General features: G+C 31.7%; 1 protein-coding gene across 1 annotated transcript; it reads left to right on the top strand.

Moving 5' to 3' along the window:
- The first annotated feature begins 19,588 nt into the window (after positions 1-19,588).
- Positions 19,589-20,183, top strand: LOC134260165 (uncharacterized). The gene is made up of 2 exons (XM_062742752.1): positions 19,589-19,763; positions 19,855-20,183. Exons 1-2 carry the CDS (start codon positions 19,589-19,591, stop codon positions 20,181-20,183), a joined length of 504 nt encoding a protein of 167 aa, XP_062598736.1.
- Positions 20,184-20,735: the final 552 nt, after the last annotated feature.

The following is a 20,735-nucleotide window of genomic DNA, read 5'->3' on the forward strand; positions in this document are numbered from 1 at the left end:
TTATTAATTAGAAAATGAGATATTAATTAAAATCAAACCTCATTTAAAAAGGTAACTTGAACAATTGAATACCTGTTCTGAGGCCTAAAAAGCAAGGATTTTATTTTTCACTAATTTCTTGAATGAATGCATTTTTTTATTTTTTGGCAATGTTGGGATATTAGTCATATCCTGACATCCTTGTACCGTTTATTCATCGTTTTTAATTCCGTAGTCAGTAGATCATTCATAACTTTCAGTAAAATGAATAGTTAAATAATTACCTGATGAAAATTCTATCAACAATCAAACTGTCAACATCATCATTGGACATGGTCAAATGCACCGTGACTTTTCTTCCCTGTTCGGACTGCATATAACATAATACTTTACAGGATACTCTTAGGTCTTTTCTTTTTTCTTTCCCATTCTCACTTAAAATTTTAGTGTAGTGGTGAAGCGAGAAACACACATCAGCACAATGCGTTAATGACTTTCTTCTGATCGGAATTGCCGTGCAACTTGCCACGTTTCGTATCGAAAATAAACAAGTCCTCCTTTATTGGTTCATCCACATGCATCACGCTAATCTCAAAGGCTTCTAAGATTCCTATGCTTTGAATTGTTATAGGACTTTCTCCTGAAAACGTCCTTTGTTTTTAGTCCTAACATTAAGTGACAACAAACATCAAGTATGACAGAGGAAATTCGTTACCGAGATGCTTAGCATCGCTGGTTTAAATTCGCCTGTTTCAAACGCTTTGGTGATTCGCAAGAGTTATCTCCCTGTTAACGCAAACCTTACCTTAATAAGAAACAGTAGAATCACTATAAGGTCTTCCATGAATACGGAAGACCTTAATAATAAGAAACAGTAGAATCACTATAAGGTCTTCCATGAAGACGGAAGACCTTGATAAAAATAGTGGAAAAGAAACCTAACAAAAACAAGAAGGTCTTCCGCTGAAGACGGAAGGCCTTAAATAGTCGAAAAGAAACCTCAGAAACACAATAAGGTCTTCCGCTGAAGACGAAAGACCTAAATAATCTTTACCAACAGAATCAGTAGAAGGTCTTCCGTTGGAAACGGAAGGCCTTAATGACTGCACACCCACAATGACATAAAAATAGTTAAAAATTATGATCTTGAGTTACATAACCCATATTTCTTGTGATATATTGCTTCATTTGTCTAGTTGCTAATTAGGTAATATCTTAAAATGTGTTAAATGCAATTAAAATAGGATTCAAAATGTTAAACAGTGTTAAAGTAATTTGGTTAGGGACACTTCAATGCAAGAACTGGATCATTGTTAGATTATATTGAAAGCGATACCCTACACTCCGAAATTAATGATCGTATCTCAGAAGTGATGACTTATATACCTGATATTGAACTTATTCCAAGATTAACAATGGATAATAAAATAAACACATCTGGTAGAAGGCTTATTAGCATATGTAAATCTTCGAATATTCGCATAGTTAACGGACGACATCTGTCCGATTCAGACGGAAACTATACCTATTGTGGTTCAAATGGGCGATTTGTCGTTGATCTAGTTTTAACAAATTCATTCAACAATATCTCGAATTTCAAGGTTTGTAACTTAACCGAATTCTCAGATCATACACCAATCATTTTTTCATTTCCATGCTTCTTAGGGTATCAAAAACAGACAAACAATTCTAGAACTTCGAACTGTCCAACTGCCCAAAATTCTACCACAATGAGATGGCAATAACAATCCCAAATTCAAATGAGACGAGATCTTATAAACAACTTCGACGCTGTATATTCTTGTGTTGAAGAAGACTTCGATGTCAACCAAATTGTTGATAACTTTAGTGAAAAATTAAGCAGTGTATTAGGGAAGTATTGCACAGAGTAGCAATTACGTTTGTCCAAAAGTAAGAAATGCAGAGGATAAACCATGGTTCAATCACAAATGCAAAGTCTTATACAACCAATATTTATCTGCTTTAGAAAATTATAATAACTTTCATAGTAAAATAAACTACAATAAACTTACTAAAACAAAAAGTGAATACAAAAACTTCAGAAGAAACTTAAAAATCAATACAAAAGACAACAAGGTGATATGGTGCAACAGCTGAAGAAAAATAACCCTAAAGAATTCTTTAAACATTTTAGCAAACGAAAGACATCAAACTCAAAAGTTACCTTATCAGAATTTTTTGAATACTTTCGGAACCTTGCTAATGATTCAGCGACAACGTACATTTCTATTGCAAATTATATGGACATCGATAGCCCTGTATTTGAGCTCTTGGACACTGAAATTACTTCAAAAGAGGTTAAAACCTGCATACGCAGACTCAAAACAAGCAAAAGCGCGGGAAATGATAATTTAATCAATGAATACTTTTCCGAGTTTAGTGACATAATTTTCCCTATTTTAAGGACCCTTTTTAATAAAATATTTAATTCCGGTATATTTCCTTCTTCGTGGTCGAAAGCAACTATTATTCCAATATATAAAAAAGGAAAAACTCATGACCCTGGAAACTACAGAGGCATCAGCATCACAAGCAGTCTGGGAAAACTTTTTACTTCAATTCTTAACGAAAGAATAATGAAATGGAACATTTCAGAAAATATTATAACTGATGCACAATTTGGATTTCAGGCTGGGCGATTAACTACTGACGCGATATTTGCGTTTCAAAGTTTAATATCACAAAAGTTGAATAATAAACAACGTTTATATTGCTGTTTTATTGACTATAAAAAGGCATTTGATACAATCAACCGGGAAAAATTATGGTATAAATTGATCAAATTGGGAATCACCGGAAAATTCCTTCGAATTATCCGATCGCTTTATGTTGATGTACGCGCCTGTGTCAAAAATGCAGGTGAGATATCAGAAGAATTCCCTGTAAATACCGGGTTGCTGCAGGGGGAATCATTATCACCGCTATTATTCAATATGTACGTTAGCGACTTGGAAAATCATTTCATAAACGATAAATGCCCATCCGTAGAATTAAGGGAATTTAATCTTTTTGTTTTAATGTTCGCAGATGACACAGTAATATTCGCTAACTTACCAGAAGAGTTACAGAATTTACTTGATGCTTAACAAGGATACGTATCATCGTGGAATTTGACCGTTAACACCGCAAAAACCAAAATTGTAGTATTCAGGAAAAGGGGGAGCGTAAATTTCTCATGAACGTATAATAATGAAGTTTTAGAAATTGTCAATTTTTTTAATTACCTTGGATTAAGCTTAAACTACAACGGTAAATAAAATGTTACGCAAAAAATTTAGCTGAACAAGGTCAAAAAACTCTATTTGGTTTAAACCGTAATATTCAGAAATTTGAATTTAACGCCGAAACCCGCTGTCAGCTCTTTGATACATATGTTGGCAGCGTTCTATCGTATGGGAGTGAAATCTGGGGTTTTCATAAATCTACAGAAATTGAAAGACTGCATTTATCCTTTTGTAACATTTCTCTCGGTGATAAGCGCAATGCATGTACTTATAAGATTTATAGAGAATTGGGACGATATCCACTTATTATTCAAAGAAAATTAAGAATCATGAAGTTCTGGTGTAAACTATTAAAAACAGAAAACTGCACTTTAAAACCTTCCTACGAGTACCTGCGACATAATGCAGAGAATGGGTCGGGAACAAGTACAAGTACTGGGCGCGTGACGTAAATTATTTAGGTTGGGTCTGGGAGAATTTTGGATAAATCAACAAGTAATAAACTTTGCTAATTTCATGCATAGATATAAATACAGAATACTAGATATACACCTCCAAGAGTGCAATGCATTTATGGATAATTCGTCAAAATGTTTTTTTTATATAAGCACATTGTCCAATCTGACTTCTGTAAAATACAACCTTATTTTACAAAACCTTTACAAAGTAATTTAAAAAAGGAAATTTATTTCCCGCATCAGATTTTCATCGCACTATCTAAATATAGAATGCGGAAGATGCCAAGGCAAGAGCAGAAATAATATAATATGCGATGTTTGTGATAGTCACCAAATAGAAGATGAATTTCATTTCATTCTCCAATGCCCAAGATAGCTAAAACTAAGAAAGAAATATATAAATGAATATTATTACAAATCGCCGAGTACATTTAAAATAATCCAGTTATTAGGTACAAACCGCATATCTACTTTGGTAGGTCTAGGGAAATATATTCAACACGCTCTAATATCACGTAACGAATATTAATCAGGTTGACTTACATGTAATTTCTCCATCTTTTTGTCTGTATATCAAAACAGAATTGTTGTATATTGTACTAATAATTTTGAATATTTCTGTACTGCTAATTTCAAAATCATTATAATTGTATTCTATAAATGATTGGAACTGTGGGACGGAGGAACACTTGACCTGGGGTTTCACTCCCCAGGTTAGACTCATTGAGACTCGATTGTATCATATGTTGTATGTCACATTTGCCATTTTGTAAACTGATGGGCTGTATTGCCCAAAGTTATATCCTGAATAAACTTATTATATTATCAATATAAGTGTCTCAATTGGCCCCTTAAAATGAATATCTTAATTTTACTTTTTTATATATAGCTTTAATTTGCACAGCTGTATATGCGACCTTTATTGTCATTTTCATTTTCTTCAAAATGCCGTTATTTTAGAAATATGACATCATAAAAATCGTGCTTTCCTGCCATTTTATCATATTTTATATAAAACAGCTTATTTTCAAGCAGTTTTTCTTCCAGAAAATATACAGCGAGTGTAAAACAAGCTTTATATTTTGAAAGATGTATCTATTCAATACTGATATGAGACAGAAAAATTATATGATGAACACTGCGCTCTATGTTTCGCATAAGAAAAAACATCAAGAAAAAGACATATTTTTAGCTTTTTTGTTAGATAGCAAAAAATAGTATTATTTTTCATGTCATTTACAGCTAGAGAGTCCATATAAATGTGAAAAATATATTAGAAATACTTCTTAATATATATCTCTTCTTCAAAATAAATATCGATTAAACATATCTGAATATCATTCTAAAATGTTGATTTTTAGGGGGCCAAAATTGACTCTTATCCTATATACTCCTTTCAAAAAAGAAAAAATTACACCAATTTCAGATAAAGATTTGTATATTTATCTGTTTGAAGAGAAATAGAATGCTTCACAGAATAGAAAAATAAATTAAAGAAATATTAGTGAGCTTTAATTTTAAAAAGTTTAGATTTTCTACATGCACACAACATCTGTATAAAGTTACACGTGTATATATTCATTTAAAGTATATTGGTTATGGTATGCTTTTATCAAATGAAGTTGAGATCTGAAAAATAAAATTAAACAAAACGAGAGAAATTGAAACGAAAGATAAAATGCTGAAAAAAAGGTTAGGAACGGGGCTGAAAAACAAAAACTTCATCTTCAAGCCTGTGAAAAATTAAAGTATTGTGTAGTGTCCGTAACCCTTAAATTTGGTTAATTGACTTCGGTGATCAGTGTACCTACATTCAAAATAGTGTTCATAAAACTTTAATGAATTAGAGAACTTTTCTTCTGCACTTCAGTTATAGTTATGTGAAAAAAGGAAAATTCTGGATTTCCTAAACTTGATTTTTTTCCTATTGGCATTAGTTCTGCAAGTAAATTGTAAGTTTATAAAATGTGTTTTTTTAACACAAACCAAAAGCCAATCATAAATATTTTGGTCTTGTAGTGTCCGTAACTTAATGGAGCTATCAATTTTTTTCTAAAAAATTATAGAAATGAAATTTCCTATTTTATTGGAAGCATGTATATTTCAACAAAGGCATGAAAAATGTTATTTAAAAATAGTTCTTTATTTATTTATATTGGTTTTAAAGAGTTCACATAAATTGAAATCATTTTAAACAAAAATGTACGAAGTAAGAACTGTTTTCATTTTAAAGTATATTGCCACCTTTCCTAGTCCAACTTTCGTCCATATTTTGTATTTTTATGTTTTTTGTTTTTGTGCAGTTGAAAAACATTTAAGTTGATAAACAGTTTTCAATATTCAACACCTATAGTGTCCGTAACCTGTAAAATGGGGTTATATTAGCTCTTATGTGAATTTCACAAAACCATTTACGCAGCACAGTTAAGGTTAAAGTAAGGAGGCGGGGCCTTATTTTTACGTTACGGGAAATGTTTACTATGACGTCACACATAATGTAAGGACTTCAAGATACCACAAAATTAAATTCTTTGCTATTTCAAACAGCTGGATAGCTGTATACTACATACAAACTTACTATTACAAGCAGTTTTGTCGTTTGCTAAATCCCATACAATAGTATATAAACGATGCATCGATTGCTATGTACTTGTCAATGTGACGTCATCTCGCAAAAATGACGCAGTTTGTACACAGTGAGAGGCTGATCATGTCATATTTTGTACTATGAAAAATGTCTTTTGTTTTCAAATAGAATATTATTTGCAATTAAATATAAGGCCGTTAACTTGGATGCGATGTCTATTTTAGTTTTTTTATTTATAAACTGTCCATACATTCTCCAGACAAGTGATACTGTCGTGTGTTTGTATGCAGATTCATTGAAAAAGTAATGGAAGGGCTTTAATAAATCGATTTATTGCAAGGGCATACCCTCAATGTATCTTGTCAAGTTTTTACACATAAACTCAAGAAGAATTAAGATATTTGAAAAGTGCTGCGAACCTCGTGAAATCTTGCAAATAAATTAATTATAGCTGTGTTTATGTAGTTGACCAGCAAAATATTTAACCTGCCGTCCAACAAATTAAATGTTAGCAATTAAAAAAGTGAATCTATATAGGTTCGCAGCACTTTCCACAAACTATATATTGTGTTGAAAAGGATTATAAATTTAACTAAGATTTTAACTTGGTTATGCCCTTGCAATATTGGAATTTATAGATGACCTTTAAACTGCATGTAAAATTGCTAAAATCATGTGACGTCGACATCACGTGACAAGTCTAAATAAAAAAAATCTAATTGTCGTTAACGTGTAGATTTAAACCACATTACATTTTCTTTTATATCAGAGAAGTCCTAAAAAGAATCGCCCATCTTTATAAAGTATGTATTTTTTATCTTAAATAATCGCCGATATTTCCATTTTTAACTTTAACTGTGCTGCGTATGTTTCAGATCCTTTAGATACTCTACTTTTTAGAGAAAATATGTTGGGGGCAAAATAAAGACATTAATTTTTTACCCCCAAGTGCAACCTTACTGTTCCCTTTATTGTGTTTCACCTGGTTAAAAGTTCATCTCCTGCTAGTCAGCATCTTTAATTACTTTCATCACACCCTCGCTTAAGATGCGTGGGCTTGTCGGTAAAGCCACTAGGGTGGACTATTTAGTAAATGAAGTTAAAGCCGCTTTACGATTTGCAGACCTTTATTTCCCGTGGGGTCGGACAGTATCAAGGACAAGCGCGTCCCGATTCCAACTCTCCGAATGTTAATAAAAATTTGTATTTATAGACATGTTGATAATTGACAAGTTTGAGTAACATATGACATGAGTTAATTTGATTTACAAATAGAGTTGAAAATTATGATTTTAAATAAACAATAATTAAGTCCACAAAGCACAGTCCATCTGGTCATATCACTCATGGCTAATTAAGATAATTAGACATGTTAAAGTAGATACATCTGACAGATTTAAGCAATTATGACAAACTCATTAAATTAAATAACATATGTAGAATTTTGAATTGAAAATGTCCAAAGTAATTGTCAAAATGTCCGCAGGTACATTTTCATCTGTGACACTTTTATCTTCAGTCTCAGATCGCGTTCGTTATCTTTGTCTGACTAAAAGTCCAAACTCATAAAATCTGTTTCATTTTTATATTTACTGCAATTTTTATTTGTTATGATACCAAGTTGGGTCAGAAATAAATTTGTATGGAATATTTATGTATCTACAGCCACCTTTGAAATAATTTTCGTACAATTTAGTAAACATTTACAATAAATATTTAATTTACTTCCTGATATCAAATGATCCAATACAATATGTTACCAAATGATAAGGTAACACGCTAGGAATAAAATATATAAAAGCTGTAGTAAAAAGAACGGTGATATCTTCACTTTGAGTTATCACGTATTTCTATAACAAAAGGTAAGAAATTAGTTTTATACTGAAAGTAAATGAAGAACAATACGTTATATACGTTCTAAAAAAAATGATATTAAGAACAAAAAATCACATTGTATAAGTAAAGTAGAATATTAAAGTGCTATACGTGAAAAAATTTTGGTGTTAACTTACTTATTTAAAGTAGTAAACCATACCTATTCCAGTTTTTTTTTACTTTTGAAAGAAATATTCTGAATGGGATATCCTTTAATTTTTTTGAAAAAATACTTTTTTAAGAATATCCGAAAAAAACGAATAAACATATGAACAAATAAAGGGAATAATAAAGTAAAAGATAAAATTGTCTGTAAAACATTTTGGATTTCACTCTCTTAATATTTCTTTTATTCTGAAAACTTAAACATTGAAACGTCTGACAATTCACATGTTGTGTAGTTAATAAAAATCTATATAATATAATTATCAATTATTCAAAACTCACTCAAAATGTTTTCTCCATTGTTTATCATGGATTTTATAGAATGTACTCCTTAGTGTTGGTTGTGGGATTTGGTTCAATTTTTGGCATCATTAACACTGACAAAGTGTCACCCCGGCCCAGTCTTCAATCCTTCAGAGACGACTATGACAGTGTCGCTAAAACATGTGTAGCTGTTGGATATGTGAAAGATCATTGCAAAAATAACCGGGACAGAAGTAAGAAACTTACTGAGCTTCATTTTGTGATATTGGGAACGAATTGAGCACATGCATGTCATCATACAAAACGTGTCAATGTAAATATTTTTTTAATTAGGAAACATGATTATTGCATTTGACGCCAAAGCAAAAGGGAGTGTTCAGACATTAAGTTATGGGAACATTGTGATGTTTGGAGAAGTCGATCTGAATGTAGGAGGATGTTTCAACCCTGTCAAGGGGATTTTTACCGCCCCCAAATCGGGAGTATACGTCTTTGAATGGTCAATAATGACGGCCCTCAACAAACACGCGTTCACATCTCTAGTATTCAAAGGTAAAAGGAGGGCATACAACTATTGTATGAATAATAACAATCAATCTATGCACAGATTTTGCAGTAAAATGGCTGTCATCAGAATGGAAGAGGGAGATAAAGCTTGGGTTGATAACTTTTCCAATTTAAAAACATCTGTTCAAGAATTATATTCTTCTTTTTCTGGCTTCATGTTGTAAATGCTCAAGATTATAAATTAAAAATCCAATCTAATAACAGATTTGTTGTTTGTGTATATTGAGGTTCATTCATCGTCGCAAACCGGAGCTAAAATATGCGATCTTTACCCATACTTTCCGGGGTTTAATGCGAAGATTTAATTTTTCGTAGCTCATTAAAATATTGACCAATGTGAGTAAAACATATTCGAATAAGAAACTTTGTCACAAGCTTTTATGTGTATCTAATCACAGTTTTAAAAAACATCTCTTGTATACTGCATGTTGATGTCAATTGTTGATTTCCTTTGCGATGGAAACAAATATTGTCATTGGTTGAATATAGCGTCTCCTTATATATATAGAAGCGTAAAATACAACATTACGACACTTTTTGTGGTGGGGTAGAAGAGACGTATATGCGGACTCCTAACCCTGGCTTGAACCAATGAGGTTCCACAAAAATATAATATACATGTCTAGATTATTCTTGTATACATTCTGTTTCCACTGCAAAAGACAAATTTATGCAATGCCAAAATAATAATCAAGTATCTGCGGAGTAATTTTAGCTTGAACATTTTTACGTCCAGGTTTTTCTTAGATATAGAAAGGTATTTAAAAAATGTCAATTTTTAAATAGCATATTTTTTGAAAAATGAAATAGACCTGCCTACCCTTCCGCTTTTGGTGTAATTCTTTCGTTTTTTCCACAAAATTACGCTATTACGCTACTTATATATTAATTTTACGCTTTTGATACTTTTGTTTACAATTCATTATGAACTTGTTAATTTAGCCTTAAAGTACGACCTGCTGAAATAAAATGAGAAGTTCCTATAAAAGTAATTAATAGAGGACCGATTCGGTAAGTAATATACCAATTAGTTACATGTACACTGATAACCGAATATTCGAACGAAGACGAGAAGGCACTAGTTACGTTAAATATTAAATGATATTGCAATAAGTACAGCCATTTTCTATGCTCAAATTATTTTATTGTAACATTCTGTAAAACAAGATAGAGAAATGTGAGTGTTAAAAAGATAAAATACAATGTTATAATGTACGATCTGTGTTAACATGCAAACGCAAGCCTTCTATTCAGTTATTTGATACAAATTGACCAATTGCTTCATTAAAGGTGTACGGTTGAATTGAGTTTGATATAGGATACTGGTAATTTACAACACTTTTTTGCCATTATATGACTCGAAAAAGAAAGGTTTATGCCAGTTTTGTTTAGTAATCTACAATTTCGGTTGTTTTGAGAGAAAATAAGATATTATTTAATTACGCTTTTACCTCTGAAATTCCACCAAAACTGTACTGAAATTACACCCTTGCAATGAAAAGGGTAGGCAGGTCTGTGAAAATCATTTAATATTAAATATTTCAACATAATATGAATAATAAATTATTAAACTATCAATATCCATCGCATTGCAGAAAAGAGAATATGATTTTTCATATCGGCATTTTACCTTAGGCAGTCAAAATTAAATGTGCTACTTGTTAATATAACTTATCGTAAAAGCTGTAAAAATCTATACTGAAAGGAAAAAGAAACGCAGAGTAGCATAATATTAGCATAATATTTGAAATGCTTTTGACCACATGACCGAAAATTACGAAAATTGGTCAGATAAGAATGTTAGTAACTATGCACCAAAATCGGTATTTAGACTTATTCATTCGTAAGATGCATAAAATGCGCAACGAAGTGAAAACGCAAGAAAGCCCATATCACGTGCAAAATGATGACAACGAGTTTGTTGTACCACTTGATACTCCTGGGATATTGACATTGTTTTTCAGTATTTACAGACGTTGGGAATTTCTTACAATCTTGGTACAGTTAACGGAAGAATGGGAGGCGAAGTACATGTATATATATTACAAGATATGTATGTGAACACTGATGCCCCTGTAACATAACGAGGATTAACCTTTTCTTAAATGCAGATAAAATATTAATTGGTACCCAAAGAAGGGTCTTTTCAAATACAATTGTAAAATAGGAAAGCCCTAGTACTACCTGTTAAGGCTTAGTTTTTGAAAGGTAGGTCAAACTCTAAGGGTTGTTGGTTTCTAACCAGGATTACATACTGTTAATGTATTATATTAAGTGTGTACGATATTGGGCAGAAATTGGATTCTGAACAAGTGAGCGTGGATTTGATTGGGTGCAAATCTTACTGTTTTTCTTTATAGATATATGTGCAAGACATTTAGCGTTGTACTTGAATTAGCGGATACTTTTTTTCCGGCAAAAACGCGAAAAAGAATACCCAGCCAAATGTAATATATTTACAGTATGTGATGTATGAGAACCCTAGCCCTTACCCTTCAAAAATTTGATCAAGATTAAAGTTTTTTTTCATAAGTAAGGAAATCATCAAGGTCAAGGTAAAAATGTCAAAGTTGCTGGTATCCAATAAAAGGTCTTGCCAAAAAGAATACAATTGTGAAGTATGAGAGTGCGAGAGCTCTTCAATAAACATTGTAGAAATCATAAGACATTCACTTTGACTTTCTCTTAATAATGAATATTTATGGAATTGAGTACAGTTTAAGTGACCACTTTTCATGACATAGTTTCATTGTGAGAAGCTGGAAAACAAGGGCTTTTCGAGACGATCCATTACAAATGACTGGTAAAGATTCGGTAAACAGGAGTGATGTTAGAAGCTTCATTAAAGCTTCTGTAAAACTTGGTAAGAGTCCCCCAAAAAATTTTACTGAAATATGTTATGTTAACAGCAATCGAATGTTCTGTTTTATATACACATAAACAGGTGAATTTCACTAAACATAATGATTTAATGGGCATCAAAGAGGGTTCCGTCCTTGGTGTCAAAGACTTACAACAACCAATGTACTGTTTGCCAAAATTCAACAAATTATCACTGATGATGTTTGATTGACTTTAAGACAAATAGCAACATTGATAGGCATCATTTTGGTGGTAGTGTACATTGTTTAAAAGAAACATTTGACAGTAAAAGGCTTATTACTCAATGGTCACCATATGTTTTGAAAAATGGGTGAAAACAACACCGTGTAAGAATATCTAAAGAATTATATTATTTTTTTAAAAGATCAAAAATTGAAGTTATCCACATTTGTCTGAAATTTAAACAGAGAGTAAAATTTGAATACATTTCTTTTAACCATCATAACAAATTTAGAATAAGATGCACTTGACAAAAGCAACCAAGGTATGAGAAGAGCAAAGAATTGCAAAAGCACTAAACAGTTTTATATGCCGTTTTCTTAAATAGTAGTCGTCCTGTTGTTCAAATTCTTATTCGGAGAGGCAGTTCAATTTCTGGAGAAGTATAGAAAGCAAATTTTTGCAAAAAAAAGAATCAAAAGGTTTATGAGAGGCTGGAACCAGGATTCAACTACATTTAACTTCTTCATGACAGCGTCCGAATCCACACTCCATGAAGAGTAAAGGATTCTGGGGAATAAATAGATAGTTAATATTTTGTCATACCAACAATATATTACAGAGCTTTCAACCTTTGACTTGATTCATTCTCTCCAAATTTGTAAAAACACCTTTCAAAAAGAAAAAACAAAATCATAGGATCTGTCATATTGCAGTATACGAAGGGCCATACTCTAAAATGTGTTCTAAAACAATGAGAATTGGATAAAATATTATGGACATGTGTTTTACTCATACTTCCCTTTCTAAGGAACGAATTCTTCAAAATCACGTATCAGTTTTAAATATTTTTAATATTCCATAGAGCCTAAATGAATTTGAGCTACCGTATATATATTGGGTTCCGAAACTTCATAAAAAATCCTCACAAAGATACATTCCGGGTTCCAATAAATGTTCAACTAAGCCTCTTTCGATACTCCTCACTAAGATATTGACAGTAGTGAAGGAAAAACTTCAAGAATATTGTGCAACAATATATTCAAGAAGTGGTGTGAATCAGATGTGGATACTCAAAAAATTCAAAAGAACTTTTGGATAATTTGAAATCAGAAGATTTTACCAAAATCACATGCTTAAAAACTCACTACTTTTTAACTTTATACACAAACCATTCCCTACGATAATTTAAAGTCCATGCTTTTTTATATCATCGTCTTGAAAAAGACGTTAATGGTAATCTAACAACCAAACTATATGATTAACGTGATGACTTTAACTTTTCTATCATCAACTTACATTAATTTTGCAGCAGTATACTTTCATTAACTATATACGGAGTGTACATATCTCAGTTGATTCGATACGCAAGATCATGGATTGCTCACACGTATGAACAATTTCTAAAACGAGTTGGTTATTGACAAGCAAGTTGATGAAAAAATATCAGCAGTCTCGTCAAAAGTCATCATTTCGTAAGTTCTATGGTCTATACAATGACCTTGTCAGCAAATAAACTCTATCAAAAAGTCAAATGCTGACTGAGGTTTTTAATATTAATTGTTAGATTATTATTTTCGATGGATTTCCGTTATTTCCCGATCATGGCAAGGAGCACAAGCCGGGTGTGACCGGTTGGCAGGGGATGCTCACTCTTCCATGGCACCTGATTCCACCTCTAATGTTTTGAAGGTCCGTGTTTTCTCTGCTCCTATTTTGTATTGTTTATGGACATTGATATTAAATATTGTTCGTTATCTCCATATCCTTTTTATATTTAAAAGATGATATTAAAAAGATATCATTAAGGCTAAATCCATGAAAGGCGTTTTTATTTCATTTCCAAGCACCGAGGACATTATTTATCGAAAAAACCTCGTACTAGTATCTGACGTTCAAGAATTATAGACAAAGTAAAAATTTATGGAAAGGGTTGAATTTTCTCGAATGCAAGTTAAACTCCAACTGACAAGGTCAAAAGGTTCAAATTTTTGATACCCAAAGGAATATTTATCACAAGGAATGCACATGTGAAAGATGAAAACCGTGGTTCTAATGACTCAAAAGTCATGAGCAAGGTTAATTTCGGACAAAAAGACAAGACAATATAGTTTGAAATACGACCACTAAGCCCTCTTACGAAAAAAAAAATATATCGATAAGACCTTTAACATGTCCATTTTTACTCTGATTGTCAAGGTTTCTTATATTAGCAAGCTGTGTTAAATTCGGAAGACCCAGTTGGCTTGAAGAATTAAGGAAACTTGAAACTATGCTGTTGCATGATTAAGACATTGGTAAAAAAAACCCCGCAAATATAAAAATCAAAAGAGCTAGATAAATGGCAGGTTTTTAATGATGATTTGTCCTTCTGTTTCAATGTTTGTTTGTTTTTTTTTTTATTTTAGCGTTAAATATGTTGGTTATGGCAACATGATAGACAGTAACAGGGTGGACTTCTCTAAAACCTACAATATGTATCATATATAATTTAGTGGTGCAAGAGCAAAACCAAGTTTTAAGTCAAAGTTAAGTTTAAAAATACTTCAGAAATTGAATGTTGTGAAAAGTGCGATCCTATATTCATTGTACTCTTTATTATTGCATGGTGCATGTTATACTGGTCAAATACATTAATTTTAGAAATAATTAATCCGTTTCAGCAGGATTGCAGCTCTTGTCATATGCTTTAATAATCCTAGAGTTTATGTGTGAACGTTTACAATGATCATTTGAGTGTATACAGTGAAACCATTTATTTAAGACCATTACATCGCCCTCAAATCTACATCCAGAAAATTTTGCCACACTATCAGTGTACTAGGAAATGTACGAAAAATATATGGGTAAATAATTTTAAAAAACATTGCATGTACGTTGTTGGCGCCTTAAACGTTTACAAATAAAATTTTATTTAACTACATAGAATATTTCATTATCGATTGTGAAACTATTTCTTAATTTGCCTATAGCTACAAACAAACTATGTCATAAAGATTTGTGTGATGTCAATAAGTTAACATTTCTCTTACAAATTAGGCCCCACTTCTGTAGCTGTAAGTATGCTGCGTTAAGATAATGAAGGGATATTTTTTTAATTGTGAGCTATTGGCGAACAGATCACAGAAATCACGAAGAAAATTTTCAGGAAGCGCCATCAAAAAGCAAGTATTCTGAATGATTTTTTAAATTTATTTTTCTGCATCTCATTTAAATAAATTCGAGCGCTACGCCAGTTTCCATCTACGCAAACGTTATAAAATGTTTAAAAGCAGAAAAAACCTTTCCCTGTCTTGATGTCATTTTCAGTTCTTCATTGTTTGGACACTCCATGGATGAAATGGCAAATTGTGTAACACCGCATCAGTCTACATGCCCGAATTAATGGAATGTTTGGATGACAATTGCTCATATCTGAAGAGTTATCTTAAATACACTCAGGTAAAAATAAATATTGGAAATTAATTTGATGGCGCTAGTTCACGAACTGTTTCTAATTACCCTTCGTGGATCGGTAGACATCTAAACATTCAAAACGACTATAGTCTATTTTTCCTGTTTCAATATGCCGAGTTTCAAAGAAATACGTATATTCCTCTCTTTCAGTAGAGTGAGTCAAAGAAATATTTCTATGCATGGGCGCTAAAATGAATTAATTTTGTAATAAACAGTTGTTCTGGTTCAGATTTTCTATATTTGAATCCTACTTATGTCGAAAATCTGTCTCTAAAAACAACTTCTTAAGTATCAGGAATAAAACTGCAGTGTGTGACTTCTAGATGTAAGCTTCACAAAGTACCTACATTGTAGACCAGACCTGTGAAAAAAGGACAAACCGGTATCAATATTTCATAAAATAGCCTCCCCCCTTTTTTTGCTGATCAACATAATGATAATACAATATATACCCAGACAATATTTTTATGGAATATTTATGTAACTACAGTTACTTTTTTAATAATTTTCGTAGAATTTGAAAAGAGTCCATAATAAATATATATTTTTTCGATGCCGATATCAAATTATACAATTGCAATATGCTACCAAATGATAAGGTAGCACGCTAGGATTAGTAACATATATAAAAGCTGTTACTGAAAAGAAAGGTTGCATCATCACTTGGTGTTATGAAGTAATTCCTAACGAAAGGTATGAAAACTTTTCATACTGAGAATGAATTAAGTAGATTACGTTAAAATTTTTTGATTAAGAAAAAAAAATGTAGCTTTGTATGGAGTATATAAATTATTATAGCGCTATACGTAAAAAAAATGTTGGCATTCACTTATTACTGAGTAAAGCATACCTATTTTCTTCACTTTCCAAAGCAATATTTTAAATCAGAAATTCCTTTCATATAAATTAAATAAATGTATGAACGAATGTATGGAATTGAAAATTTATAGCTATATTTTGAAGGGATAAGTTTTTCCTTCGCATCATCTCTTCATACCGCGTTATTTCATTTATTCTATCTGAAAACTACCACACTAAATATATCTAACCGACAATTGACATGAGACGTTGCTCAAAAACGATTAATAGTCATTGAGCTTTCAATAATGAAATGCAGATATTTAATATGAGGAACTCACTCAATTTTTTTCCACACCCATTCTCAATATAAGGGCTCAAATAATGTCGCCTCATTTTCATTTAGAAGAAATACCACTGATGTAATTCTTAAATCAACATTATAAATAGTCATATAACAATGAATAAGAATTCATATAATTATCGATCTGAAAGGGTATTTAAGGAGTTCCAAATTCAAATATAGTAGCCTATTTGAAATGTACGTTACTGTCGCCGAGGCAAATATTATGCTGGATCTCCTCTGTGTGATATATAGTTTTGATTCTCAAGTAAAAATTTTCTGATAAGTTAAACCTTGTATCATATATATTTCTTTTCATAACAATAAATACATTTTCTTTGTGATAATAAATAAATTTTATAGTGCAATGTCCCTGTCGCTTAATTCTATTTCAACCACATTACAAGCAAACACAAATATTATACACCTGATAGTTTTGTTCTCCTTTATTTATTGATGGGCTAAATTTGAAATTTCAAAGGATTAATTACTCCTACTTAGATAATGTAACATGAAATTGAACAATTTGAGCAACTTTTATAAATATGTTTACGGAATGAAAGACATTTTCAATCGTAGAGATAAGAAAGAAATGTACGTTACCTATATTCTTCCATTAAGAATATATATTAAGTAGAAAATATGAGACGACTCTGAATAAGCAACCCCTTGTATCCTGTAAACTGGCAAAGACGTTTTGCTTAACACAATTAAAAATTGTTTTTTACATGAAAAGTGATCATTTGAAATGTACGTTACTGAAATGTACGTTACCATGAAATTCGAATTAAGTGAATCTCGCACGAATTTTCATGTATTCTCATACTTTCACACACTCGAATGTGTACACAAAGGAAAGTTTCAAAGGTTGGAGGTCGGCTAAATCCCAAAATTAATGAAAAGAAACGTTTCTGTTGAGAAAAAAAATATATATTAAGGTCAATTATATGTAATATAATTTTGATGCCTGGTATATATTTCTGAATACGAAACCTGTATGATGCATTTCTTATGATATGCAAGTTCAAATAGTATCAATATATTGCGTGTCAAACGTACGGTTGTGGAAGAGAATTGATTTTGATATTTGAAATGTACGTTACGTATGGTAACGTACATTTTGCGTATTTTTAACTGACATTTTTTTATTTAGTCAATGAATTGCGTTTACACGAGCGAAACAAAATTATCGTTACAATCCATTTGACAACTGACCACATAAATCCATCTAAATGCACCCCCAATCCTCGTAAATAAAGTAGACTGTTACCACATGCTAGAAAATTTATTTCTAAGTGTCTTAAATTCATCTTTGGCAACCTTTTTGCAGTTTGTTTACTTTTAATATGCGACTTTTCGTCAATATTAATTTAATTGTTGTTGATGATTTAAAACAAGGTATGCATGGCCTTATAATTGGGGAAAAAAAAGAAACAAAACAAATAAACCCAGAACACAAGACGGTCACGTACATTTCAAAAACTGAAAGGCACACAATACTCAGTTTTTTTTTAATCATTGCATTTTGGGTTATATTTTTTCAGATCTGCTGAAAAGCACGTATGTTTGTGTTTTGACAAACGATGTTGCAACATACTAAATGAAATTGTTAACAAGACTGTCGATGGATATATTCGGAATAGATTTATGTTAAGTTTCAATGGCCAAACACGAGCATTTGTTAGATCATAGCAAAATACGTCTGACTCTTATTATTTTTTTTTTGTCTGTACCCTTTCACACAGGTAGAAGTAACTAGGCAACGACCGGTGTCAATTTCAACGAAACAGCACAAAAGAATGGTTGAACTGAGTTGGAGGGGACTCCCCAATAATATGTGAAATGAACGTTACCGAAGTAACGTGACATTCATGTAGTTGATGACAAATAACCTCGTTTGTTACATTATGATTTCTTATATTACTGCGTTAAAACGCTTCATTGAAATGATTTTTATGTCAATAATTGCTTTTTTTTCGACATTTTCTTATTACTAATTTACATAGTATTACAAGCTTGAAATGTCCGTTACCTACTCATATTCTGAGACAATCGTGTCTTTATAGTGGTGATTGTGACATATAACACAATGTGATTACATAAAGAATCTTTTTTGGAATAAACTGAAACAAAACGATGAATTTTTAGATGAATTTAAAGCTTTTTATTAAACAGAAGTATATCTTGAAATGTACGTTATATTTACGTAGTTTTCTAAATCGGCATGGATATATGTTAAAAAAGACAGTAACTACAAAATAGAATTTTACTACATGTACATGTTAAGTTCCAGTATCTATAGAAAATGACAAGATTCCAAACTGATCGCTCTAAACAAAACAGAAAGAAGAATTTAAAGCATATATTTAAAAACTGTTTTTATACATCTGGATCAAAAAGTAACCTTTGTTTTTTGAAAGGAAAAATCAAACGCAAGTTCGTATGTCGAGAAAATATGTTGCTGACAGAGTTGGTAGGATGTGCTGGTGTTAAGATGAGATATTCCAATTGTGATTTTAATGACTACATTTTTTTGACATATCTTTTTGGACATTGAAGAAAGAGTAACGTACATTTCAAGCTACATTTCTGAATAAAATCACCCTCTACTTTACCGTCTTGTCATTATTCCATGTATTAAAATTTGATGAAAAAAATCTGGAAACAAAATCTTCAGATACTTTCTTTCAAAGGTAATTGATAGAAAAATTATCTTGAACTTCATTTTTTAAAAAATCAGAGAGGCATTTGTGCCCTTATATTGAGAATGGGTGTCCAGTGTTTTTCAAATTATCATGAATTTTATAGAATGCATTCTCTACTGTTGATTGTGGGAATTGGTTCACTTTTTGGCATCATTAACACTGACAAAGTGTCACCAGGACCAAGCCTTAAATCCTTCAGAGACGACTATGACAGTGTCGCTAAAACGTGTGTGGCTGTTGGATATGTTAAGGATCTCTGTAAAAAGAACCATGATAGAAGTAATATACTAATTCAGATGAATGTTTGATATAATGAATATGCACTGAGCACATGTTTTTTCATTCTCATTTGTTCTTTATTTGTCCTTAGAAAATATGGTAATAGCATTCAATGCCAAATCCAAAGGAGGTGTCCAGACAGTGAGTAAGGGAAACACTGTCATGTTTGGAGAAGTCGATCTGAATGTAGGAGGTGGTTACAACGGGGTTAAAGGAACTTTCATCGCCCCCAAATCGGGAGTTTACGTCTTTGATTGGACAACAATGACAGACAGTAACAAAGGTGCTTATACCTCTCTGGTCTTGAATGGTAAAATAAAGGCATATATAACCATTGTAACAACAACAGCCATCATATTAACATGTCATGTAGTAAAATGGCTGTCGTCAGAATGGAAGCAGGAGATAAGGCTTGGATAGATAGCTATTCAGGAGCATCATCTGTTTATCCCAAATACTCTTCTTTTTCTGGCTACACGTTGTAAATGCGAAATAGAGATATACAATTAAAATTAAAATGTAATTTAGTAACAAATTTGTTGTTTATCTTAGGTTCTACAAGAGTCTGATATGCATATACATGTGTATGTTATATGACTGTGAATGTAATTGTAAATATCCATGTATATATTCTGATTCCATTGCACAAGGAAAGTTATACTGTCAAAAGTATTTTTTGCAATGTCAGAAAAATGGCTAAAAAATTTCATCAAATATGCTGAATAAGCTTGAAAATGTTGACTTGTCCGGGGTTAGCTTAGGTATACATAGGAAGGTGAAAGAAACTACGTTGCAAGAAATCATGGTAATAATTTACACATTGTTACAAACCACGGCTAAAATGTATGATCTTCTCCCATTCTATTACGCAGACTCCGAACCGTGGTTGCAGACGATGTTTTTACATCACTTATTCCGTCTCTCTGGTTGACACAGGATGTGATTGAAAAACGGATAATTACTTAAAAGTCT

This window comes from Saccostrea cucullata, unplaced genomic scaffold, assembly GCF_032062105.1.
Source record: "Saccostrea cucullata isolate Sc308-1 unplaced genomic scaffold, CSIRO_AGI_Scuc_v1 ctg2512, whole genome shotgun sequence".
Classification (NCBI taxonomy): Eukaryota; Metazoa; Mollusca; class Bivalvia; order Ostreida; family Ostreidae; genus Saccostrea; species Saccostrea cuccullata.

Bases quoted from the DNA above. Each gene is read 5' to 3' on its own strand.
- LOC134260165 (XM_062742752.1), top strand. From the start codon at position 19,589: ATGCATTCTCTACTGTTGATTGTGGGAATTGGTTCACTTTTTGGCATC. The intron at 19,764-19,854 runs GTAATATACTAA...ATTTGTCCTTAG, and splicing joins TAAAAAGAACCATGATAGAA to AAAATATGGTAATAGCATTC.